Genomic DNA, 27,482 nt, shown 5'->3' with positions numbered 1-27,482 from the left:
CTGTGAAAGAGCGGCCAGGGCTGTGGCAACTGTTTTATCCCGCGTTCTATGTTCCAAATGATCAGGCATGTTCTTTTTTTGCTCATTTTTCAAAATGCTGTAATCAGTCAAATACATTTTTGGGGATCATCAACAATGATATCAGCAGCTATAATCTGGATTTTGGGGGGGCAATCGATTTATTTATTCATTTATTTTGGGCAACATTATTCAAAATACATCATTCTGAAATATCACACACAATAGTACACCAAATTGGTAGTAAAGAAGTCTGAAATCTGTGGTATTGCTGTCATTACACTGTAAAGGCGCCTCGCAATTGTGCCGACTTATTTTGCGCGGTAGCGTGCAGGACAGGCGGGGACGACGGCGGCACGACGTACGCTGGCCCATATTTGGCGCCGTTTGTCGAGCAACCAAACAGAAAGTAGCCTGGGGCCTTCGACTCCAGAGTTGGACGTAAAGTAGGCCGCAGCTGGGCAATATGTATTTGTCCCCATTCCAACAGAACGCCCTTCCTTTGCTTACATGAAGAGGAGGGAGGGTATGGGTTCATCTGATTCTGATGGCAAGGCGGGATCTGGAGGAATTTAGGCTCGTGATTGAGCTCCACCGCCACACAGACGCTTCGAGGTGTCTTCAGGCTGAACAAGGGCAATTATTTTCTTTTACCATGTCACAGCACGTCATCTGTCGTTTGTGCCAGACCTTGGGACAACAGATCTGAATTTGTTGTAGGATTCCACTGAAGTCTCGCGTTGTTTTCACTCTTTCCTATTGGATGCACCAAGATGTCGTCACAGTGCGTTGCGCCGGAACTCAACTTTTTTTTTTTTTTTTTTTTTTTGCCACAAGGGACAGGCGCCCACTCCATGTAAACCCGGGCAGCATGCCTTGCACCCACTTACACAATGACCAGTTCAGTCAATGGCGTGCTTGTGCTGCGCTGAGTGAAGTGCGAAAGGGCCTTCAGTCTCTCCGCCATTTGGAAGTGTAAGTCCGTGGATCTCATTTGACAGTGCAAGAATTGCCTCCCAGACTTGCTGTTTGGAAGTGCACTCCCGTCACAGGATGGTGCTGTGCCTGTGGGAGAATTCTTTTTCTGCAGAAGGCAATATTCTTCTTTTTATATCATGGCATGAAATGGTTGGCACCCTACCAACTCACTCCCAGCCCAAACCCGCCACCTCCTTGTTTGTAGGGACATGTTGTCCATCCACCAACTATCCCAAACGCCATGCATCTGGACCATCCGAAGTAGCACGCCATTCATGAGTGAATAAAACAGTTTGAAAATGAGCTCCCTTTGAGCACTTAAGGGCTGGCTGGAGAAAACAAATGCAGCCTTAAGTCTTTGGAGGATCCTGCATCGAGAGGTTCTTGGGACTCTACAGACAACAGCAGCTTCAAATACTTAATTGCTGCTAACCAACTGCTTTCTTGATAAAAAAAAAAAAAAAACACATTTTGTCGTTGTCACATGGATGAGGCAATGCGGTAATCAAAAGTAAAAGTTTCAAGCCCTGCTGACATTTACCGCTGGCATTTCTAAAAAGTCTCAAGCATGGCGATGAAAGCATTCCAGCCTCCCCCATCTGAGAGTCAGATGTTTGCTTGTATTATTTATGCATTCTGCAAGAAGCATGTGTTCGACCTCCTCTTCTTCACCAATCCTGTAAACCTATGCACCCTTGAGCTGCGTGTTGTCATGACAGCCCCCCCGACCCCCTCCCCCGCGCAGCTAGTGCATAGCCTCTGTGAATATGTGCGAGTCTGCACTTCACTATTGTGTGCTGGCCACTTGCCTTCCACTGAGCTGCATATCAAACAGGCTGTGCTTTGGAGGCTGCCTTGGTCTCCACGCACGCACCCCGCCAGTTGGCAGAGAGGAATTGGGGCTGGGGGCAGAGTTGATGGGCGAGGGGTTTTTAGCCACTCATTTCCTGACTCATGCAGAAGCTCCCCTCCTCACCGATCCCTCCATCCTCAGCATTCAGAGCGTGCGCACTCCTCCAATCCCATTGACCCCAGCTGGCGAAGTAAACCACTGCAACTCATTGGCTGACGGTACTGCTGCGATAAGAGTGCCGATAAGCTCAACAGGACGGAGCAGAGACAACGTAAAGAGTGCGCGGGGGTGGACTCGGGTCGTCACAAAGAGCGAAATGTGCAAGGGAAGATGTGTGCTTCTACTGTACAGATAAAGTGCGACTAAAGCCACCTGTTTCCACCAACTTTAGGTTAGAACAGGGGCTTTCAAGCTCTTTTGGATCCAGGGACCATCGTTTTGACTTTGAAGCAACCTGGAGACGACTGCTGTTCAATGTGATAACATTTGAGCAATTTCTAGGCATGGTGTGCTGGAGAGTGGGTCCATTCTTGGCAGTTCGGTGGCGGATAGGGCCAGTCTCCCATTCTCGCCTTGCCTCGTTCTAAGTTTTCAGATAGGTCAGTGTGTAAAATGTACGCTCACAGAGATACGGTATAGACTGTAGCTGCAGGCTCTGGAAATTTGGTGCAACAACTTCACACGGGCGTTGTGTATTGTACACGTCCCTCTTGACATTTGGATGTCGTCCTTGTATATTTTTTCTTGGTCTTTACTTCTTTCTGTTTCATATGAAGCTTTGTCAGAATATCAGCAGTAGAATACAGTTGATACTTCAGCGACATCCACCTCTGTTGCTGGCTTTTTCCTTTGTATGAATCACTGTAGTGGTGAAGAAGGAGCTGAGCTGAAAGGCAAAGCTCTCAATTTAGCAGTCGATCGCCGTTCCTACCTTCAACATTGCAAGAACAAGATCCCGGATACAAGCGGCCAAAATGAGTTTCCTCCGCTGGGTATCCGGGCTCTCCCTGAGAGAACGGCTGAGAAGCTCGGTCATCAGCCGCTGAGAGGAGCTGGATGAGGTGGCTCGGGCATCTGCTTAGGATGCCCCCCGGACGCCTCCCCGGTGAGGTGTTCCGGGCACGTCCCACATGCCGGAGAGACGACGTCTCTTGGCTGGCCCGGAAACTCCGGAAGAGCAGGACGAAGTGGCTGGGGAGAGTGGATAATGTTTCGCTGAAGCACTTCGGCAACACACATACACACACAAGGCTCAAAATCATTTCTTCACCTGAAATAAAAACAAAAATTGTCTAAATAAGGAGAAGTCAAAGGAGTGAGTCGATTTTTGGGGGACATCTTGTGTATTACTTTAAACATCCACACATAGCTTCATCATTATACAGTAATGAATGTGTATTTTTTGGGGGGGTGGGGGGGGGGGGGGGGGGGGTTCCGACGTACAACCCCAATTCCAATGAAGTTGGGACGTTGTGTTAAACATAAATAAAAACAGAATACAATGATTTGCAAATCATGTTCGACCTAGATTTCATTGAATACACTATAAAGACAAGATATTTCATGTTCAAACTGATACTTTATTGCTTTTCGCAAATAATCATGAACTTTGAATTTTATGGCTGCAACACGTTCCAAAAAAGCTACACATTGATGTCGGTTTTTGATGCAGTGCCGCCTGAGGGATCGAAGGTCACGGGCATTCGCTGCTGGTTTTCGGCCTTGCTGCTTACACTATTTTCTCCCGCACTTGTTGACAAAGAGGTGAACCTCGCCCCATCTTTGCTCGTGAACGACCGAGCAATTCAGGGAAGCTCCTTTTCTAGCCAATCGTGGCCCCCACCTGTTCCCAATGAGCCTGTTCACCTGCGGGATGTTCCAAACACGTGTTTGATGAGCATTCCTCAACTTTCTCACTTTTTTCTTTCCACCTGTCCCAAATTTTTTGGAACGTGTTGCAACCATAAAATTCTAGGTTCATGATTATTTGCTAAAAACAATCAAGTTGATCAGTTTGAACATGAAGTATCTTGTCTTTGTAGTGTATTCAATGAAATATGGGTTGAACGTGATTTGCAAATCATTGTCTTCTGTTTTTATTTATGTTTAACACAATGTCCCAACTTCATTGGAATTGGGGTTGATTAAATTTTTTTTCTTAAGAACCTTTCGAAGCGTCGCACGTCCTCATTTTGCCTGCACAGCAGCTACAGACAACGAGGATGACTCACATGCATTTGGTGACGTTGATTCACAAGCGTACTGTATCTCCGTAGACACGAGCCTTTGGTGGCATTTACCGTAATTTCTTGTGTATAATGCGCATTTTTTTACCCCAAAAAATTGACAAAGGTCAATATTGCGCGTTGTACATATGTATAGGAGAAAATGAAAAAGACTCACATTTTATAAATGTATGCCGCCATCGAGAGTGTATCGCAGGTGTCTAATGATATGGCCCGCAACAAAAATGAGTTTGGCACCCCTGGAGTATATGAAGAGAAATCTTTTTTTCTGAGAATGTTTTAGAACATTATTTTTATCTAAGAAAAAACCAAAATCAATCAATTGGCTCAGTAATTGCAGTTCAACAAAAAAATAGAATCCATACACAGTGAATGGCATGGCGAGCTGGACTATTTTAAAATGTGGCTTATTTCACATTGCGGACAAGCGCTCTTCATGTCATAGCAAAACCGCTGTGGCAAGATCGGCGTACGCCATAACTAAGCTGCTTAGCTGCTGAACAGCACAAAAGAAAAAGACATGTTCAAAGAAGAAATTTGCAAATGTTTTTGGGAACATAGTCATGAATCATCACTGTTTTGAGCGCGTCATCTTGATTCTCATCCGCTGATTGTGAGCACGGAGGAGACGGGATCAAAAATATGTTTCAATTGATCTAAATACAATACTAAAAAAGAGGCCTTTAAACATGGAATGAGCTTTTAACTCAGTTATAGATCAGTGTTTTGAGCTTCAGCTTTGTTTCAAAGGTCGTGAATTGGACGTGACTCGCGCTCACCGTTTCATGTCCTCAGAGTCCGGACGGTCGCTTTGAAGTGCGCGGTCACCACGGCAAGTCAGCGCTAACCATCAGCAGCATACGGCTTGCCGACCTGGGCCGCTTCGACTGCGAGGCACTCAGTAGGATCGGAGGCCATCAGAAGAGCATGTTTCTGGATATTGAGTGTAAGTGGTTTTTTTTGACATTCCACGATATTTCACGACTGTTTCTTGACTCTGACCACTTTTGTCCTCCCAATGCAGCTCGAACTCTCTGTTACAAACAAGCAGCTGCAAACAGGGACATATAATAACATGGTTTTGAACAAGACTAATGTCCATGCAGACGAGTGTAGAGCTCTGAAGTTCAGTCGCGTGTTGTTCTTTCAATTCCTTCCAACACTGTTTGCGAGGAGTGTGCTACTTTCAAAGCCTCCAAATTGCCGTGCAGCGTCTCTCTCTCATGCGACAGACGTGATTCCTGCATTTCACTTCTTGTTTGGAGGTTATTTGGAGTGGGCAATCCCCTACCCAATGAGCTCTGACGTCGAGGTGCGAATATCGGCCTTGGAATGATTGGCTTCATTACAAGCACTGCTTGAATGAGAGCAGCAGCAAGGGTATTTGTTTGTTGGTCGCAATGAAATAAACAGCGAGGCAGAGCGAGAGCAAATTCATTTACTGCATCTGACTGTCGCGTTGTCTCTTCAAAAGCTGCTTTGCTCGGTCGGGCAAGGCGGCGTGGTGTGTGTTCGGCGCATCAGTAGACGGTAAATGACGTCGCGTTGGGCTCAGCTGACGAGTGGCTCCGGCAGAGACGGACGGAACTGAGGCAACCGCTGGCACCCAACAAATGAACTCATTTACTAAGTCACTGCAGGCTGAGAGGGGATAAGATGTCCTCGCTGGTGATGGAGAACCGAGCATCAATCTCGCTAATGGAATCCTGCAAACGAGAATAAAACGACTACAATGCCTCGACTGTCGAAGTCTGCAGGACAGCTCGCCGCCGCCGCCCAACCCCATCATTGCCGCTCCCATTTGCGCTGTGAATGTGTGTCCGTTTGGATCCTTTATGTCTTTATTTTATTCTCCGAGAGACGGTCATAATGGACATTTCTGCCCCCAGAGTGAAGCGGCTCCAATGAAGGTTTCTCTTTTTAATCATGCGCAGAAATTCTTCTTATGCTTTGAGCGTTAAACGTCAGCAAGTCGCGTGTACTGTACTGTGTGTGTTTACAGAGAAGACTCAAACAATTGTCAACGTGTATAGATGAGAGTTAAGATCCACTGTGGTTTTGTTGTGGACAGACATACCAAAGTTCTTGAGCAACCACACCATCTTCTATTCTTGGGAGGGGAACCCAGTGAACATCACCTGCGACGTGATGTCCAACCCGTCCGCCACTTTGCTGTGGAGGAGGGAGCACTTCACCATCTCCGCAGAGGAGACCACCAACACGCGGGTGCACAACGGCATGGGCAAGTCCGTACTAGAGGTGTGGCCAAAGCGTGAGCGCGCAGAATATGTCGGTTTTTATGTTTGGCTGCCATTTGTGGGAGCATCAAAATCAACAGATTTTTTTGCTTCCAGGTTACTCCGATGTCCGACAGGGACTTCGGTCGCTACAACTGTACCGCCCGCAATAACATTGGCATTCGATTCCAGGAATTCATTCTGGCCCAGGCAGGTGAGTTTGAGCCCAGAATGCGCCAAGTTGCCAATCCCACATAAGGGAATCCACAACTAGACGAGTACAATCCAACCCTCTGCCTCTCTGCTAATGCTAATGTCCTCATTTGCAATGATCACAAAGTTCCACCGTCACCTCCATTCACTCCAATCCTAATCTCAAACACAGCCGTCTGATTTACCATTCCCTTCGCTATTGACTGAAGTGGACCCTAATTTCCAGTGCGCATTCCAACGATCTTCAGTGCAGACTGAATTGCCAGGGCTAACAAAAGTAATGACTCCAATCTAACCTCGCACGTAGCCTTGCAGGAAACAAGGCTCCTGAGACAACACGATCGCAACCCGTCGTTGAAGACCATAATGGCAGATTCGGGGTCTTTTCTGGGGTCTCTCGAGACCTGTTTGCGTACCGCTGCCACTGAAGTGTGCTCACGTGCATTTCCAGATGTGCCATCCAATCCGTACTCGGTACGCCTGTCGGCCGTCTCCCAGCGTTTGGCTACCGTCACCTTCATGAAGCCGGACTCTCACGGCGGCGTGCCCATCGGCTATTACCTGGTCCAGTACAAGGAGGCGGGCCCACAGGACTGGAGGGACGTCAGATCGCATAGTGTGCAAAGTGAGTTTTCACTGGGCCGCAGAGTCAGTCACAAGTATTGGGACACCTACTAATATAAGGTTGTTCCTCTCATTCCTTGAGGAGAACACGAGAGGTCGGAGGTCACTGATATTGCCTGACAAGTTGTTGTTGTTTTTTCTTTCTCAAATTCTTCCACACCAAACCTATCCAAGTATGCCTTTGTGGATTTTGCTTTGTCCACTCTTTTTTTTTTTTTTCCAGCAAAGGAGTCTCGCCCAAGCCCGAGTTGATGAATTGAGAACTCGCTGTCGTCCTTCATAGTAAATACTGTAACACGTAAATAAGACCACAGGATAAAAGAGGATAGATTAGGTTGAGTTGAAGTCAAGTTTCATGTGTCGCTTATTTCAAAGTGAGGACCAAAAATACTTTTGCTCACTTAGCTGATTAGAGTCCAGTGCGTGACATTCGAGAAAGCCCTTTCACAGCTGCATATACTGAAACATAGTAATTAGATGGTCGGACTCTTTCCGTTGCAATGCTTTTGCACAAATTGAAATGTGTGCTTCAAGGCAGAAACGTCAGTAAGTTGTGTTGCAGGACTGAAGCGGCGCACAAGCTCCCATTACGCACTATTTAATTTGTGCAGACTGACAAAACAACGTGGCTAACTCATTATGCTGTTGGCTTTCCGGCGCAGGGAAGGTTATGTAAATGCATTCCAGTGACACACTGCGCTCTGATATTGAGATGCTGTGTTTACACTCCATTTTTAATATGCCGTGCGCACGCAGGGAACCGAGCAACAAATGAGCAGCTATTCAGCAATTGACCGAATCGGGATATTTATGAGCCAGGAAAATGTGTGCGTTGGCGTGTGCGGTCACCGTGTGATCGGTGCTTCTTTGTCTCGCTAGCGACGGTGGTGCTGACCGGCCTGGAGCCCAACACAACGTACGAGGTTCGAGTGGCGGCCGTCAACGGGAAGGGTCAGGGCGACTTCAGTCACATGGAGACTTTCCAGACCTTACCCATCCGTAAGTCCCCAAGCGTTGAAGACTTGCTCACGAATTTGAGTTGGACACAGTGGCGCCTCTTTCAACAATCCAAAAATTCAAGCCTACCAAAGATTTCCCATTTTCCACCAATAAAATTCACATATGAGTACGTTATCCACGGTATTCCCTTCTTCTTCCACATTTGTTAACCGAGTCAAACCATTCCAACTTCAACATTTGCAGTTCAAACCAACTTGGAAACTATTTCCATTATTCAAATTTCCTACCTTTTCAAAATGAAAGCCCAAAATGAAGATTTCATTTGTTTTTTCCTCTGATTTCCACATTTTTGGGACCAATTGAAAGCGCTCCAACTTTAAATTGTTTAGCTCATTCCTCTCACAATTTGTTTCCCCCAAATTTAAAAATTAAAGCCCAAAATGATCAATATTTTCACATGTGCCTCCAATGACAACGTTCCTTGACCAATTCAAACCATTCAAGCTTCAAAAGCATCGACGCTTTCAAGCAATCTTGTGAATTATTTCCACTTGCAAAATTTCGCAATGACGCTTTTCAAACTGAGTCAGCAGTGCCATTCAAAATTTCCATGGGAATTTTCTCGTTTGATGAACAATTCTGAGGCTGCTTCTGCTTCAAGTACGTCAATCGCATGTTGTTCGTGCTACGGCTGCAAATAACAATTATTTTCATAATAGATGAAACTGACTATTATTTTTTTTTCTATGAATTGATAATGTCCGAGTTACTGGTTTGGGCCCGTAACATGTCAGAAAATAGAGAAACGGTTTGATCATGGTTTTCCAAAGACAAAGCAGATGTCTCATTTGATTAAACACAAAGATAATCAGTCTGCTTTCAAGGAGAACGACAGAAATCTGAGAATATTTACTGTTGAGAGGATCGCAAATCAGAGGATTTGAACATTTTTAAGTTAAAGAATGGCTCTCAACCAACCATTGATGATCAAAATAGTTGTCAATCAATCAATTATTTTTATCATGTCGTACTACTGTCAAGTCACAATGACTGTTTGAACAAATATGACAAGAAATGATTTTATTTAAAATTGCAAACGTAAAGCGAGGACGCCCTGTGCTCATTTTTGATGTTTCAGTTTTTCTCCCAGGTATCTGAACTTCAAAACTAATATTTTGCATCCTAACTTGGCTCGCCTGGGTCAACTCACTCTGTTCCCTTTCCATCCGTGGGTAAGGTTGCGGTTGAGGAAAGGGGGAGTTTGCGTCTGCATTTTGTGACTTCCTGTTTCAATGCCAATGTCATATTGAGCGTATAAATGCAACACGTGGAGTCGAGCCCGAGCGGTGCTCTGCCTCGATGTAGGCCTTAGTCGTCGTCGTGTTTTTCTTCTTCCGCCCACAATCTACATGAGACTAAATCTGCTGGTTGCAGCCGGGTAGTGCACTCCATTTTGCAATTTTCCATGATCAGTGAATCAACTTAACGGTTGCTGGGCTCGTCCCTAGATCCTACATGAGACTATTACTTACGCTGATGTCTTCTATCAATAGAAATTCAGGCCCAAAAAAAGCTTCCCTTCCTCTCCCTCTGTATCTAGCATTGCCACGTTGTTTTGACTTTCAGTCTCCCCCTCCCGCGTGTCCTTCAGGAGAACCGAGCCCGCCGGCGGTCCACGGCCAGAGAGGAATGGGGAAAGCCTACAAGCTGGGGCTGGTCAAGCAGGATGACGGAGGGATGCCCATCGTGGAATACATTGTCAAGTACAAGACGGTACGTGACATCGTATGCTGACCATCGTTCACACCGATGTCCATCCTTTAGGCTCGATGCCCTTCGGTCTTTATTGCCTTCCAGGACAAGGAGGAGCAATGGATGACCAAGCTCGTTCCGGGCTCCAATGACTTCGCCACTCTGCAGCCGCTGCAGTGGAACACGCGATACGAAGTGGAGATCACAGCCCGAAACGTGAAGGGCCTGTCGGAGCCCACCTTCTACCAGTTCTTCATGCCGCAGAAACCCGACATCACAGGTAAAAGCTGTTTTGGCTTTTCACACGCAATCAAACTAAATGCGCAGGAAGATTACTCGTTTGCAAGCCCTTCAGCTAGTTTGGAGCCACTCGCACACGCAAATACGCACATGTATGCAGAAATGCAGACCGATGCTTTGATGTACGCACCAAGTGGCGCTTTGAAGTATCTTGCACTCTCTGCCACAAATGTGTATGACAAATGTAATTCCATTATTGCCCCCACTGTGAGCGGCACCAACAAAAACCCTCCCGGAGGAGGCTTGCGTTTTCATCTCGGAGTCGATTTGTAATGGTTTGGAATGTATCCAGCCGGTGTTTTTCTCTTCTAGCTAAATGGGCCGCAAGCATGTGCGCTGCCTCACAAGCAGAGCCGAGAACCTGGGGAGCGTTAAGCTTCGGGCGGGTCTTCGATTGACTGTCCTCCCTCGTTAGGTGCATCGTGGGAAAGGGCCCGGGAGCAAAGCAAAGATGAGAGGAGAAAGCTTTCTCCTAATGTGAACATCGGACAAACAGTAACCCGGGGTGAAAGTTTGGGCTGAGAAGGCAATAAAGAAACAGACAGCAGGGAGGATCGGCTGTGTTCTCTGCAACTGCTGCTTTTTCAAAGACAGCCTGTCACCGTGATTACGTACCTTATCTGCTTTATCATTCAATAAATGAAATGGGCATGATAGTTTTCCCGGACTCCATAAATTGTCTTTGTTGTCGTGAGCCGGTGTGTGGATCACAAAATGAGCAGACGGAGTTGGCGGCGGACCAGTACGCTTGCCGGTGTCTGCTCGGTCCGATACTCCACAGCCTTGCTCCACGTGCGGCGCGGAGATTCACACAACAGAGACACTGAAGGGAAAGTTAACGGTTTGTTGTGTTCGCAAGCAAACGAGATAGCCTACGAGCTCACGAGCTAGCGAGTTAAGGAGCTAAACAGCTGCGGCGATGTCGTTTAAAACATCAGAGCTTCGCTTCGAGTTACTGTTGACTTTATTAAGCATAACCTCAGTGGCACACGTTTTCAATTTGTTTTCATAAAATAACGAATAATAAGGGCGGGCCGTATTTTTTCCTGATTTCACAGGGATTCAAAAACAACAATGTTCTTTTTTATCATGATGTTGGAAAAATATATCGTCTTCCAAAAAATGTATCATGACAGGCCTAGTTGTGATACTAATGCAAAGTTGGGGAAAGATGATTTGGTTGGCGACGCATCAGGTGAATGTCAAGACCAAAAATGTCAAACTTTGAAATACTTCAGAGATTTTACTCTCTTTTGTGGTTAAAAGTTGATTTGTGTGTAAATTGCATTTAGCAGCGCTTGCGAAAGACAAAACCCCCTGCGCCATGTCATACCAACCACAATAATACCGATTTATTTTTGGATACGATACGATACGATACGATGCCATCTCACTTTACTGAGCATATCCGAGTAGCAGTAACATGCACATATTGTGTATTCCGAAGGGTGCGCGCTTAATGGGCCGGCCCAGAGTGAGAGAGACGCACAATGTTGCCGCTTAAGGTGTAAATACAAAATTGCGCCGTGGAGGACATCCAGTCTCAGCAAAGCCCCGAAATCTGTTGATGTAAACAAATCAATGAACCAAGCATCACTGGAGTACTCGCTATGTGAAAAGAAGTGCAAACGGTGAATAGCTGATTCAGGTACATATCGTAGTGTTTCCACAACAACACTGCGGCAGGATGACTGGAGAGTGCAGTGTTGATTTGGAACAGTTTTGATGGAATAACTGCAGAGGTTTTGTGGCAATCTGATCTGCGGTCAGCTCGGATCTGCAGCGGAGGTCATTTAGCAACACCGCTGGGACAAACCGCTGACATCGACTCGGTGGTCAGATTTCACATTCTTACATTTGTGATCGATTGCATTTCAGCAAATTACGACACTGATGAGATAGAATGACTTCAAAGGTAACCCTCCTTTATAGCGTGCAGACTATATTTGCTATGCTCGCCGCTTTTGTCTTTGCCGTGTGTCGCTGTTTCTAGTATTATTCATGAGCACGTGTGCACTTTTAATTTTGTATGATGAATGAATGAAGGTCAGCCCCTGTATTCAATTGCAGAAAGGTCATCAAAGACATCATTCAAATCTTTCCAGCCTTTTCTATTTATTTTGTATTTTACTTGAGACACTTAAAAGTTGTTACAATGTTTGTCCAAAATGTTCCAGGGCAGGTGTTATAAAAAAAAGATTGATTTCAAAGCTAAATGCGGCGTTTTCCCCATCGCAATCAAGCGGCGCGTCTCCAAAGAGATCCTGCGGTTCCAGTTTGACCCTGGAAATGATTATCAGTTCTATTTGTATTTATTTCCAAAGCATCCTTAAACAGTTTGCGTTCAACTTAAAAAGGTTCCAGTGAAGCCTTATTCACCGGTGGTTGGCAGTGGTAAGCATTTGTGCCACAAAAAAGAATGAAAAAGTCTCCTCTCATCTCTTGTAAGCCTGCACGTCTCGACTGTGCTGAAAGTAAGGTGGGAAATGGAACCAGCGAATGGCTGCTTTTATGGCTGCCCATTGCAGTTATCATAAATGAAGTAAATGATCGAGTCCTTGACACTGGTTGTTAATGGTAAAAAAGGTTTGTTCGGTGCAAAAGCACAACCCGGGTGGGCTGTGAAACGCAACTGCTGCCGTCACCGAATGATATCAAGTGATAGCGAACGGTCACGCTCGATGGCTTGCGTTTCTGCTATTTTTTGGGGTTCTGTCTCGAGAGCGGTTGCTCACAAGCTTTGATTCTTTAAATACTTGCAAAACGTTGGACACCACTGCCGGTGTATTTCGGACAATCCTGTCTGGAGTTCCCGAGAGCCGATCTGGAAGTTGTCGGCACCCCAAAAAAAATGTGTTCATAGTTGTGTGGAAATTGGCATTTGAACACAAATATCGGTGTGGATGAACTCAAATTGCCCGTTAAAGATGTCAGAAGCCAACAGTTTCCCCTCAAGTTGACTCTTGAGTGCTCTCCAGTTGCATCCTGTTTAAATTGGGGCCAAGAGGAGATTGTCCCTCTGTTTAATGATCCTCTTAAAAGCTCTCCGGGAAAACTTTGATTTGTGCCGAATCTCCCAACACTTACGGAGCATCCTCTTTCACATTCTCCAACGCGTCTGATTATCCCTCTGAAGATTAGCATCTGCTGCCTCCCTGATCAATTAATGGCCATTCGGTCATCATTAGTGGCCTCGCATCCTCTCAGACCGACGGAGGGACCGTCACTCAGCGGCCAAGCATAATGAGTCTGTGTCGTCACGGTCGGACGGCTACGGATGTGTTTGGATTCCTGGGATTTGACAGGCTCCATTTCAGGAAGTCATCAGGAGTCTTGGTCACTTTGAGGGTTCATGGAGCGTGGAACTAAAAATGAATCCGCATGGTGTTTTAGGAATTAGCCAAAGTGTGAAAACTCAATCTCAACCAATTAGTTAGGCCGGGGGCTTCTGGCGAGAATGAGAAGTAACCGGAACCGACATCCCACCCGCTTTTGCATTCGTTTTTCCTCACACAGTGAAACATACAAAATAAAAGCAGGTAGGAGGCAACATCACCGCGAGCCACTTCCGTGTTGCTTAGCAACTATAATTAGAGCTACTGTACAGTCAAGTCATTATTCGACAAATGACCTCGACTCAACTGGCAACAATTAATACCGTTACTTAACAATTGTACGCGTTCGATTAAGATTAAGATTTAAATATGTTTAAACCCTTTAGAATCCAAAAGGAATTTTCTCTCTTGACCCAAAAGATGAGATTTACTTTGTAACCACGTCGTGAACCATTCAACGACCGCCGGCATGAGGTCACCCTCGCCTGTGGGCCTCAACCCGACATAGAATTGTGTGAACCGCAACGCAATTCCGATTAGGGGTACAAATTCGGATTTCAGACAAATTCAGACCGAGGTTCAATATCTAGTGTTACGTTTTGGTGAGATGGCGAAACCTTTTCATTCTAGCCACATGCAGGAAATGTTTGTGGCCTCCGTTTTCCTGGCCTTCCTGATACCAGACTGATTTTGAATTCTAAGGACAATTAACAGTTTCATTTGTGCTGACTTCATTTTTCCATCGTGATTGTTTTGTTGGGTAACATTTATGGCAAATACAAATGCATCTTAAACAATTTGGATGTCATGGAAAGCTTAATTTATTTCGGTTCAATTCAAAAAGTGAAACCCATGAGTCATTTATGTAGATTCAGAAAACAAAGGCGCTGATGGTGGACAGGCCCCCTCACAGATTCACCCATCTCCATCGTGGACTCCTTCCACTTCCTGGGCACCACCACCACCCAGGACCTCAAGTGGGAGCCCAGCAAAGGATGTTCTTCCTACAGCAGCTGAGGAAAGTCCAACAGCCAACCAATATGTTGGCGGCGCCCTCCGCGTGCCGCTTGAAAGGTGACCGCGAAGGCTCCCATCCGTTCAGGGCTTGCGGGTCTCCAGAGTAGGTCGGATTATGGCTGACCCTACTGACCCTGGACACATCCTGTTCGACCCGCTCCCCTCGGGCCGGAACCTGGCGCCCCGTGACAGCTTCATCCCTTTGGCCATCGGACCCAGGAAGACTAAGACCACTTCCGCCCATTAAAACGTCTCACCTGCACCTGATGCTTATTGCACATTGTTTATTTTCCTTTTTAGTCTACGTCGGTTTTAGTTTTTATGTTTATTATTATGTCCATTTTTCATGTTGCACCATCGGACCGAGAAAAAAATCCTTTTTGTGACTGTACCTTTCATTGACAATGGCAATAAACCGATTCTGATTCTGAAAAGTGAGTGTGTGTCTGTGACAAAATTCCGCCTGATAAACCAAAACCAATCGATCACACGAGCAATAATAGATTGATGAGAAAATTGTGAGCGGAATGTAGTGTTTTTGAAGCAAAACTATTCAAGTGAAGGTAAAAAAGTATGTTTCATTAAAACTACTCTGACAAGTGCACTTTTACCCAAAAGGTGGCTCAAGTAAACGTAGCCTGTTACTACTCACCTTCGCTCAGCCGAATGACCTGAAAAGGTTCAAGGTCGAGCTTATTTCATCACAAAAGAGTCTGGAAGGGCTTCACACGCCCCCAGCTGACAAAGATCGCCGACGTCCGCTGACCTAAACCCCCCAGCCTTCCAACCGTGCATTACATTGTACGCGATTGTCCACGATGGATTCTTTGGTACCGAGGGATCGTAGACGAGAACCTTCTTTGTGTTGGACATTCAGGTTTCGGGGCTGTGCGCAATTGCTGGTTTTACTTGAGTTGGTAGGAGGAGCTGCAGCCGCGACCGTCCACCCGCAGCCTTTCCCCTCTCGACCTCTCGCCCCATCTCCCGTTGCTGACGGCGCTTCGTCCGTGTCTCAGCAGAATCCCTGTTCAGCGGCCTGGGCCTGGGCGCGGTGGTGGGCCTCGGCCTCGGAGCGCTGCTCCTGCTGCTGGTTCTGGTGGACGTCGGCTGCTTCTTCCTGCGGCGCTGCGGCCTGCTGATGTGCATCACGCGCGCGCTGTGCAGCAAGAAGACGGCCACCGGCGGCAAAGGCAAAGAAATGGAGGAGGGCAAGGCCGCCTACCTGTGAGTGTCCTTTTGTTTCTAGGATTGTGGCGACAGTGCGGCTGTATCAATGTCAACAAGTCATTCATGCTTCACAGGGAGCATCTGCTGTGGGTGTCACGGCCTTTTGGGTTACAACTACATTTGATTTAGTTTTTTCAAGCAAACATGCACACGTTGAGTGGCCTGTTTTTAAAAAATAAAAATTAAAAAAAAAAAGTTGGAACAAATTAACTCTTTTCTGTGAAAAGCTCACATTCTTGTTGTAGAAATCTGGCGAGCTGGTGAAAGTCACTTGTTTTGTGTAAACCTTTTTCGGGGAATGAGAAAAGAAGCCTTCTTTTTGCCGTCTAGGTACACCTACAACAGCCGCCCGACCACCTTTTCAACCACAGTATGTCTCTGATAACGTCTTCTTCACTAACGTCTCATCCTGTGTGTGTGTGTCGTCATCACGCGCATGCCTTCAAGCATCGGTCACTCCCAAGCGGTTCTCCGTGTGGCCATTTGACACCGCCGCAGTCCATTTATTAAGCATTCACTGTTCACATCCAGTTGTAAGTGTGCATGAAGGCTGAATTTAATGCTGCTTTGAGGCCAATCTTTTTTTGCTGTTACATTTCAATCAGTTCCTCATGTAATGGACAAGAAAACTGGGTCACTTGGTTGTAATTACCTGTGTTATTACAATATAATAGTACTTTTATTTACAGTTATGTTTGACCTTTAGGTTTCTCACAGTGTGCCGCTGTAAGTGGAAAAGGCAACCATGTGATGAAGTCTTGGAGCACACCTTTAAAAAAAATAAAAATCGCATTCTCGATACGTCGGTTTTCCCTGAAGGCCGCTGCACACGCCGAGCCGCGACCGAGGCAACGCAACTGAAAAATCGGGAACCGATTACGGTCAGCGCCGCACTTCCACCGAAGTGCTGCAATGGAAAATTGTGACCGCTGGTGTTCCTTTTGACAAACAATGTTTTGAGGGTCAACATACACGATACTATTTTGTTTTTTTTTCACTGAACCACAAACACCATTGCTCTGCCGCTGTAGCTACTTGATATCGGGATAAGAATAAAGGAGGACGTGTGGGTGTTTTGGAGGCTATTGGGACTAGGGTTGGGCATCGTTAGAATTTCAGCGGTTCCGGTTCCGGTTCCTTCGTTCGATTCCGGTTCCAAACGATTCTCGATTCCGGTTCTTTTAGGGGGGGGGGTCAAAAAAGTTTGCATGGTTTAAATAACGTGTGTCCAAATTATGAACATCCATTTTCGTAGCAGCCCGCAGCAGGGACTAAAATGAACATTTGACTTGAGGTTCTTTATAACCAGTATCAAGATCAAACCTATGAACTAAAAGGCCATGTGTGTGGCACTAACCCAATTGACTTGATATTCATGAATTATGTTTCAGCTAAGAGTTACCTATAGCATAAAGTAGTTATTGCAAATGTTTTAACTATTTTATTTGGTTTCATTCACCCAGTTGACTGAGTGGACTTCACTGGCAGCATTGTGATGTTCAGTGACGTCAACTCATTTTCCCAATGCTCCGTAGCTGCCCCTGGATTCTGTTTCATCACGTCAAATGGATTATATGTACGGGTTTTAACTTGACGTTCTTGTTTTAAGCTTGGAGCCTTTTATTTTGAAGGGTACGCACTGGAACTCAGCATCTGGGCACGAAAAGTAACTTCACACGGCACCGGCGATTGTTGAAATTATAATTACAGCGGTACCTCGAGAAACGAGTGAGCCAACTTGCGAGTTCTTTGAGATACGAGCCGCCGATTGGCCAAGTTTTTTGGGGGTTTTTTTTCTGTATGGCAGCAGGGGTCTCCACTCGCTTGACAACAAGCAGCACCTTGGCTGATATAATGAGGAAACATTCACCAAAAAAGAGGCTTCAAGCTGTACATTGCGACTGCCAGTTGACGTTTACTTGAAAACTATAAAACAAAAAGAATGACACGTTGTGTATTTCAAACAACCACGGCTTCCTTCAAGCATATGAGGGAAAACACCACAGACACACGGGCTAACGGTTAACATAATGCGAAAATGAAATACAACGACGCCAGCTGGGTCTTTCAAAGAATTTAAAGATGAGATTGCCGGAGAAGTTACGGAGAAACGTCTGCAGAAGACGCGAGCGTTTGATGTGAAGGAATCACTCAGAGGAGATCGATCGGCACGCAAAACATTCGTTCGAGAAGAATTGAATGTCATGTGGGGCCCAAATGTCGTTACTCTGTGTTTTGACACAATGCTGTACGGTTGAGTGGAAGTTATGTAAAAGACACGTAAAACAAAAGTTTCACAGCTGGTGATGTTACGAGATGTGCCGACTCTTCGAGGCGCGTGTCGGGTGACGGAAGGGGCGTTTGCGTAAAGCGCGTTTAGGGGAGGAGTGCCGGAAGTGATGATGTCAGAAGCCCGGCTGTACCGCGTGACCGATTCGGGGAACGCTTCAGAGTTTGCCGCCAGGTTTGACAGCAATATGAACCTCCCACATGCATGCGCCATTCAAAATGCGCGCAATTTTTCATGGTCACTTCAGAGTTTGGAGAAAGATTGGGGAGTTTGTAGAGGCTACTAGATTTTAGGAGAGTGTTTACAGCACAGAGTTTGGACGTAGCTCGGACAGTGGACATAGCGCGTGAGTTCCAACCTCAGGCAGTTTCTTATTTTATTCAAAGGGAAGGTGTAGGGTACAATAAAAGCTAACTGTGAGAGGAAAAACATTACTGTACCCCAATTTATATCATCTTGAACATAAACATTTTAAGCACGCAGACTACATTCAATAACAATGTATCATACACTGTCGGAAAATTACTAGGTCAAACATTGTTTCGTAATATGTCGTCATTCACGAGAGCCAAAAAGAGGCAAAAATGCAACGCAGCGTTGTGGTTAAGAGCCAGCTACCTGTGATTATGCACATGGCCAGCAGGTGGCTTCGTGTGCACATGAAGCGTCAAGAAATCAACCATTACTGCGACCAATAGCTGAAGTGTCACGATGCTTCGAGTGTAGCGAGGGTGGAGGGGGAGAGAGAGAGAGAGAGAGAGAGAGAGAGAGAGACATACATGTGGCGCATTTAAAGGTACAGGCACGCAAATGAAATTTCAGTTCGTGTTTGCATGTGTGAGACCTTTGAATTGATTACACTTCATAAAACCACTTCATGTCTTTACATTCGCTACTATTAATTCTTTTATGACTATATTTTACAATATACTGCCACCTGTCTTTTTTTTTTATTTTTTTTATTTGGTATCTTTTGGGGAACTGGAATGGATTCATCGCATTTCCATTCTTTTTAATGGAGATTTATTTTTTTTAATTTTTTTTGCTTAGTTTAGAGCATGGTCACGGAACAAATTAAACTCCTATCTCAAGGTACCTCTGTATAGTTTAGTATAGTTAAAACAGCTTGTTACGGCTTGGCGGATCTCGTTTGGTACCCGCTTATGAAAGCCTTTTTCTGATTAGCCATGACATCGGCAGCGCTGTGACTAGTTGCCTCTCATGGAAACCAGTCGCGCGACCCCACGGTTCGGTCACGTTGCTCGGTGTGCAGAGGACCTTACTTGTGACTTTCATTGGACCGAGATACTTCCAGCTGTCTTTTCCAGCATGACTGCACAAATCGGGTCTATAAAGGCGTGCCTGATGAATTTGGTGAGAAACAACCTGCTATAACTGACCCCAATGCCGTGAAACACTTTTGGGATGAACTCGAACAGAGAGTACGACCTCACCATTATTCTTCTGGGTGAACGGACACCAAAATCCCACAGACGCATCCCTCAATATTTGCAGAGTCGGCTGCGACAGGCTCATGTTTTAATCCGTTTTCACTCGCTGCGGGTGTAATGGCCATCTACGTGGTGTAATTCAATTCTATTTGGATTTCCCTGCAACATGGAACAACTTAGTCGAGAGGTGTCAATAAGCTGCGGAATCGTGTTTGCATCACAAATGATTGAATGTGGACAGGGCACGAGCCAAAGAGGCATCCGAGAGGTTTGGCCGCTGCCGTTCCAGGCCGGGTTTGCATGAGCTAATGAAACATGAAATTGCTTTCGCTGCGTGGGAACTTTAACATCCTCCAATGTCGCACAGAGGAACTCCCTTAGGGCGCTGGGCAATGGTGCTTATTAGGCTATTTTTGATTTTTTTTTTTTTTTAAACACTCCTATAATGTTACGTATTTCAAGAAAAATTGTGTCACATATGCACTTGGAATCTATTTGGAGAAAGTATGATGAAACACGTCGCGGCCATTTCATTCGGTGCAATCTAATAATATCCAATGTAGCTGTATCGGAAATTCTGCTTTCACCAGGATAATAATACTCCGTTTCGATTGACACCGTCAGACAAATATTCCTTTCCGAATGCGTTTCTCAAACTGATTAACTGGAAGTGGAAGTGGACCGTACCGCACTGGACGCTGTGCCGACTATTTTTCATATCAATGCCTATCAAAACTAAAAAGTGTGTGAGTATTCTCCTATTTTCTGAGTGACATCAAGTCCTGAAAATCCTTCTTAAGGATTATGATCTAACAAGTGAATCACTGACAAGAACGCGAGCGTTCCATATTGTTTTTCAACTGCCTTATTAATCACGTCTTCGCACTGCAAAGTGTCACTCGTGTCACTCGCGTCACTCCCTCTCCACTGCGTCCTCCTCGGCTGTCGCCGACACTGACAGCAGCGCTACAGATGTGCCGCTTGCCGTTGTCGCCGGCGGTTACGCACATGTGTCACCACGAATGAAATTCAAACATTTCATGGTTTTGATAAATAAATAAATCCAAAACGATGCTCTCCGCTCACCTTCTCCTCTTTGACTCCGCTTCATAATCGCAACCGCGCCAACAGGTTTCTTTTGATGAAGCACGTTTAAGCGTGTGGATCGGATCTAAAGCAGTAATAATTACTACACCTTTAAAGACAAGTAATCCGTTTTCATGAGAAGTTTGTGGGCACCCGGAAATGTGTCGTTCCCCGGCCGCGTGTTTGCCTAATGCTACGTCTGCCGCTGCCCGCAATACAAATATTGAATTCCGATCTGAGGTTACGCTGATCTTTGTTCCAAGCGACAAATATAATGATGATATATATTCCAATATGAATACAGCACATCTCCGTTTGGAGTGGCATCTCAGAGAGGAATGAATCGAATATCTTGGAGCAGTGTCGAACCTCCCTGCATCATGCTGACCACTGAATGAATGTGAACATTTCTCAGCTGCTTCCATCACTGCTGCGTTCTCATTTCCCGGTGGCCGCTTGCCAACGCTTCCTGTCCGTGACTCACGCGAGCATGCGTCTCGTTGCCATCCTCCGCGCCCGGCCAAGTCATTTCCGTCGTCCCGTCGTACGCTCGCCGACGCGCTCTCACATGCACGCTGTGCGCTCGCATTGCAGGAAACTGCCGCTGAAGGAAGAAAATGGCAAAGAGTCTCTCAAGCCGGATACGATTGAAATCAAATTGCACGGCGACCGCAGCATCCACGCCAAGCCGGAAGACAGCAAAGCATGAAAGGGGGCGCCCCTCTCGCACCCGCAAGAACATTCGGATCACGACACCAAAACTCAGAGAAGCTACAGAACTGCAACGTAGTCCAGAGAAATAAGTGTGCGTCACTGAGAGGCGTGTGTAAATAGAAATTCGAGATTGACGCGTGGGTGCGTGGCTGCTGACATATGACATCAGTGAAAAATGATTGTATATTTTTTGTTTTGTTGTGTACCGTTATGAGTCCCATGATGCTTTTTTGGGGGGTAAGGCGCCCTCCGGCCGCCTCCCGTGGGTTGTTCCAAAGAATTCGCAACTCAGTCAGAGCCCCCCCCCCCCCCCCCCCCCCCTACCCCACCCACCACTGACCTCTCGCGATCACACTTTGTGGGCAAAAGAACCTTACAGTACTAACACACTCGTCCCGGTACGCCGAGGATGTCGACCTCTTTGTTTGCCGGGTAAAGCTTCAGTCAAGAGAAAGACAAAATGTCCGTAAAAGGGGTAAATAATTATTTTATTCTGTGTCGCCAGAGAAAAAACAGAAACACTTAATGACAAAAAAAAAAACATACTGCGGTGGCAAACAGCATACGTGCGTTGAGTTGATTGTTTTCGAAAAGTGTTGCCACTGTTGCCATCGCTCAGCATCCGACAGGATGATTCGGGGGTTTGTTTTTGTCGGTCCCCTGCAGTGATCTTGAAATGTGAATGTTTTGATCCATCGAAGAAGTTTATTGCAAGAAGAGAAAAGCGCGGAATGAAGGAATCGGGACACGAGTCAACATTTACTTTGATGTCTTTGCGCGCTCTGCCTCTGATGTCTCCTCAATGTCTCTTTTCTTTGCTGGTCTGCTCGCTGACATTTGTCACGTGTTGTACATAGGTGGGAAAAAAAGATTTCACAGAGCTTTTATGTCAATACACCATAAAGGATGTGACTTTTTTCAAAAGGCGGTTTCTTCTTTTGTCATGTTGTATTTGGTCCAAAGCTTAGTGCCAGTCTCACGTTGGGTTGTCGAGTCAAATCTGCGGCCCGAAGCGATTTCATATCAGTGGAGGAAGTAACCCGATCTGGCCCCTCGTGTAGTAGTACTCGCTTCTGAAACACTTATTTTTTTGGGTTTGGTTTTGTTTTTTTTCTCAACCTTCAGAGCGTGTCTGAAGGTTGAATGTTTTTTGTCCTGCTGTGAACTGTGGAAAATGTCGTCAACACTGAACAGAACATTCGTAGTACAGCTAACTACGGGCTGACGTCGTGACTACGAGGTGTGTCAGGAAGTTCCGGGACCGGTGTCACAAAAGATATCTTTCAGACCCCAACTAGAAGTTTTCTGAGGCACTGTCCCAGCCTTGCGTGCCACAGCTCCGCGCCCATTTGTGGTCACGGCCATCGGAGCGGGTCCCCTTCGCCACCCCCTTCAGGGCGTTGTGAGCGGCCACAATTTCCCTCCTCCTCACGCGCTGAAAGAAGAAAAGGTGACAGGATCTTTTTTGTCGACGTGCAGGTTGTCGTCTGGCCCACATTTGAAGGCAAAGAAAAGTTTGGGTTTGAAATATAGTCCCGGAGCTTCTCTGACAAACCTCGCGGAGCTCCAATGACGTCTTTTATCATCCGGTGTGTTTTTGTGCGCGAAGCAGCAGATGAATAATCTCCGTGCACCGGTCTCGCATGTTTATCCTGTGGATGCATCTGCATGTCCTTTGTCCAAAGGGAGCGCCCCCGATTGGAAAATTGCATTCATCTCTGGCAGCCGATTTGACTTTGTCTCTCTTTATTTGACACAGCGCGAGGCGATAACGACCTCCCGCGAATGTGAGTCGCTAATGATGCACTTGTGGACAGTGATCGAGTTCCCCAATCTGCAGCGCTTAAGTGACCGCTCGCGCAAATCCTGCCGCCGCTCGCCACCTCCCGGACGTCTTTTTTTGTGTGTGACCGGCAAGCCCGTGCACCTGCTGTCCATCCTAAGGGACGGTCCACGGTCCACGTTGCGGTTCCGCTGCCGACCGTGCGGACTGTAAATGCGAGCGCGCAGTGCCCGGGCGGCGTTCCGATTTGTACGTTCTTTTGTATTTGACGTGGAAGCCTCCTCTCTTCATTCCTCCTGTGTCCGGTCCGCCGTGTCCTCTTCTATAGGGGGTCAAACGGGCGTGTGTGATCTCAGTGTCCAGTGTGTGTCCTCTTGGTTCCCAAATCCCTTGCACCCGTTTGGACCCCCTTCCCCGCTGAGTGTGCTTTGTGCAGGACGTGGGAATATTGATGTCTCTCTGTATGTACCTGTGCCACACTTGTGACTCCTGTCATTTGCCGCTGTAAATAAACATTTCCTGTGAGAAGAGAGCGAGTTTCCTGATGTGGCCTTCTCTCAGATTTCCTCCGCAGGTGTTACAAGGGTGTCGACATGAGAAATGACAAGATAACAACCACTGCAGTGGCAGAACATGTCATGCTTATCGTCGCCATTGTGAAAAAACGTACTTCTACGCAGACTCCTCAACAAACATAGCTTCTTTTCTTTTTCTTTTTTTTTGCAGGTCAGTAACATTTGCGGGGCTCTTTTCTCCAGAGGGCACAGTGCTATTTTCATCAAGGTCATTCCTAAGCCGGCATTATTTCACACAGACGCTGTGTTGCATCTTAATCGATTCTCACCTCTTAGGTGAGAAATCCAGGAGACGCGTGAGAGCAAAGGAGAATGGAGATACTCGCCAATAGTCTTTTATAATCTTTCATTGTCAAGTCTTGGCACCAAAAAAACGATAGACTCGAGGAAACTCGTGTTCAGCAGCAATACTGCACCCGTTTGCAGGAGCTTTTTTAGCTTTTGACACACTGTATGCTCCTCAATTGAAGAAGCCAAATCAGGCTCCAAATAAAGTCGCAACGTAAGGAGAATAAAGGGACATTTGAACAAGTCAATGTCAAAATCTCTCCGGCGCGTCACGCGTCCATTTGAGCCAAACTTGTCACTTGTTGGCTCTCTCGATACAATTGTAATTCCCAGCCAATACCCCTTCTATTCAGTCAACATTTAACGTCGTCTAATTGACTTTACCGGATGACGATAACCCAGCATGCTTAATCCGCCGTGTGCTTCTTTCTCAATTGCTGCGAAGACCTCGTACTGATAATATTCGGTTTTCAATGTGCCAAAGGTTGAGGTCATTTTTTTTAACATACACTAAAGTATCACTTGAAGCTCGTTTTACACAGGCAAAAAACTCCCCGTCTAATATCCTTCCCTTCCACACGGAAAATGACCTCTGTCTTCTTGTAATGTGAAAAAACAACAACAAGAAAAGTCTTTATTCTCTTCCAATCGCAAATGCGTCCTCTAAATAAAATCCCTTTATTCTCCCTCTAAAAAAAAAAAACAATTTCATGAATCCTACTTTGGCTTTGTCTTCAGGAATAGTCCCCAAGTTAAAAACGTGCAAATATGTTGGTGATTGAAACACAAATCGAGTTTTTCTTCTTCAATCGAGAGTATTACATCATACAGAAGATTAAGAATTGTAAAAAAATAAATAAATAAATGTCTGACTTTTTAATTTCAAAGTAACAAAGGATTAAGAATTACAGTACGCTTAACATTCGCTTATCCCACAAGTATGACTTTAGTTACCACGACGACTGGGGCGGAGCTACGGCATGTGAAGTTGCGAGCCGCTCGTCAGCGTTGCCAACTCGGCGATGTTGTTCTGAAGTGAATTCTCAGATCTTTTCGTGACTTCAGCATCCAGACTGCATCCTGGCTAGTTGAACTGCTTTTGGTTCCAGAGGCAGGTAAACCAAATTGTGGTTTGTTTGCCCCAAAAAAGCAACAGTTCAACTCAACTGTATTGATAGAGCACCAGCATCACGCTTTCAATTGAATGATTTTGAAGAAAGAAAATCAACAGTGCGGATCGAAACACGTGTCCCGGCGATCCGCGAAGAAGTTACGCAGTCGGAGAAACGTCGTGCACAGTAAGTGTGTTGGGCCACACACACACGCACACATGTCAATTTAAATTGTGTTTTGGCCAACTGGCAGGAAGTCATTAAGCAGAAGAAAAATCCTTGAGGTAATATTTCTGGGCTAATCTCACTCTTTGCAGAGTCTCCCACGATACTGACAGCACCTAAATCCCAACTACTCAAGAAAGTTTGGGAAAACACCTCCCCGCCATTGTTGCAAGTTTTCGCTCCCTTGCGCACAAAAGCAGGCGTGCGCTCAGACACCACTTTGCCGCACAATTCCACAGTGACAGGCGCGCACAAATTAATTTCCAAAGCTCTGCCGGCGTGCACGGAAGGTGGAGATTTTCCACATGGCAAATCCGGCCGCAAGCTTTGTGCCAGGTCCGCTTTCTTAATCTGCTTGATTTCCGAGTCGGCCGGCGCGGGTCCAGCTGGGCTCTGAGCTGACAGGCGAGGGAGGACGCGTGGAACAGCGGGGAGGGGTCTTGAAAAAAACGTCACCTTGCTTTTACCTCTTGTGGTGACGCAACACGTCCTTATTCTGAAGACACTTGACGGGAGGGCAGAACGGGACGAGCCATCCGGGAGGCTTCAGAGGTACGGTGACGCTCGTCGGCGAGGAGTGAGTTGACCTCGGGGTCGGGCGGCGAGCTCGTGCCTGACGGCGGCCAACGCAGCGGCCCCCGTGTGGCCGCGTCAGAAGTGCAAATGACTCTAACGCAGTCCGTGTGTGCCTTCCACGAGCTCTGTGGTGCTTATATTCATGTGAATGGCTGGAGTAGGAATGACACGTCATTTTCGGTCACATCTCAAGGGGTCGGGCTGAGTTTGAGAAAGAATCGGGGCTGCTCGATGATTTTGATCAGTATTGTCATCGCAATTGATAAGCGGTTATTCATCACGTTAGGAAAAACATCTGTATTTTCATCGCACTTTTTTTCAGTGTTTCAATCCTAGAATAAGAATAAATGACCCAAAAAAAAAATTGTGCTTATTGAAAAAATAGTGCAATCGTAAAGTCCAGCAAACAGATGCTGAGGTCTTTTGTGCCTCAAAGCTCCTCACCACGATATTCCTCATCTCCCATTTTTTGCTCTACTTTCTTCTCTTTACATGCGTGCCGGAGTCGATCCCAGCTATCAACTGTACAGGTCGCCAGCCAATCGCAGGGCACATGCAAACAAACAACCATTGGCACTCACATTCACACCTACGGGCAATGTAGAGTCTTCAATGAACCTACCGCGCATGTTTTTGGGATGTGGGAGGAAAGCCGAGTGCCCGGAGAAAAGCCACGCAGGCACGGGGAGAACATGCAAACTCCACGCAGGCGGGGCCGGGGTTTGAACCCGCAACCTCAACAACTAAGGCAGATGGGCTAACCAGTCACCCACCGTGCCGCCCTCTTTATCAGTTCACTACGTCAGTTGAGACTCCCGCAGCACGGTGCCTCTCGTTATTTAGTCAGCGTAACCGAACCTTAACCCTGCGTTGGCTGACCACTGGTTGAGAAAGTGCTCGAGCATTTTAAATGTCAATATCGCCGACGATCAGGCTAATTTAATTGCGGCAGCCTAAATCGTGATCACGATTAAAATTCGATTGACTGAGCAGGTTGCATGCTGTCAGTGCGCACCTTTCGCTCACTGGCCACGACATGAGGTACGCGCGCCCCAACTAATAGGATCCAATCCAACGCAGCGGATAGTCGAACGCTGAGAACGGGACCGAGTCACTCAATGCAGCTGCGCAAGTCTTCTTCGTTTGCGGCGTCATGACTGTCACACTGCCCCCCGCTGGCCAAGTTGAACGCACCAGAAGGAGTTGCAATCAATTAATCGTCATTCACACACTATTTACTTCTTTACATTCTATCGCATTATGTTATTACGGTATGATTTTATGAGAGCTAAATATCACAGAGTGCTATTTTCTGTATAGAAAATACACTCCATTTATTGGGGAGGCTGGAGCGGATGAATGGCGTTCCCTTCATTTCAGCGGGAAAAGATGACTTGAGATGTGAGTGTTTTGAGTTCATAGTGTGCTCATGGAACAAAATGAACTCATATCTCAAGGCACCACGGTACGTGCATGTACTTTGTAGACGGACGTCTTAGTGTAAATGCACAACAGTTCTCCATCACAGCAAACTAATTGTCACTTTAGTTTTTTTTTTTTTAGTTGTTATGACGCATGTTGATGTTTTGTCCTGCTCGTTAGGTTTTGGTTTGCAGCTGTTC

General features: G+C 46.2%; 1 protein-coding gene across 7 annotated transcripts in view; it reads left to right on the top strand.

The window, feature by feature from the left end:
- Positions 1 to 27,482, top strand: part of LOC133412270 (neural cell adhesion molecule 2-like) — a 182,940-nt gene that overhangs the window by 147,742 nt on the left and 7,716 nt on the right. Inside the window, exons 9-18 of one of the 7 annotated variants that reach the window (XM_061695344.1) lie at positions 4,891 to 5,041; positions 6,167 to 6,354; positions 6,450 to 6,546; positions 6,997 to 7,170; positions 8,049 to 8,168; positions 9,781 to 9,902; positions 9,987 to 10,161; positions 15,550 to 15,757; positions 16,091 to 16,130; positions 21,182 to 21,307. In XM_061695344.1, coding sequence (XP_061551328.1) covers positions 4,891 to 5,041; positions 6,167 to 6,354; positions 6,450 to 6,546; positions 6,997 to 7,170; positions 8,049 to 8,168; positions 9,781 to 9,902; positions 9,987 to 10,161; positions 15,550 to 15,757; positions 16,091 to 16,130; positions 21,182 to 21,238 — 1,332 coding nt within the window. In that variant the 3' untranslated portion in view covers positions 21,239 to 21,307. Of the gene's footprint in view, positions 1 to 4,890; positions 5,042 to 6,166; positions 6,355 to 6,449; positions 6,547 to 6,996; positions 7,171 to 8,048; positions 8,169 to 9,780; positions 9,903 to 9,986; positions 10,162 to 10,493; positions 10,933 to 14,385; positions 14,970 to 15,549; positions 15,758 to 15,834; positions 16,152 to 21,181; positions 21,614 to 27,482 lie in introns of those variants that run through there. The other 6 variants (XM_061695343.1, XM_061695342.1, XM_061695347.1 and 3 more) reach the window with 6 other exon arrangements.

Source organism: Phycodurus eques, chromosome 1 (assembly GCF_024500275.1).
Source record: "Phycodurus eques isolate BA_2022a chromosome 1, UOR_Pequ_1.1, whole genome shotgun sequence".
Classification (NCBI taxonomy): Eukaryota; Metazoa; Chordata; class Actinopteri; order Syngnathiformes; family Syngnathidae; genus Phycodurus; species Phycodurus eques.
The sequence above is the reverse complement of the archived record's forward strand: the minus strand, read 5'-3'. Positions and strand labels throughout refer to the sequence as shown.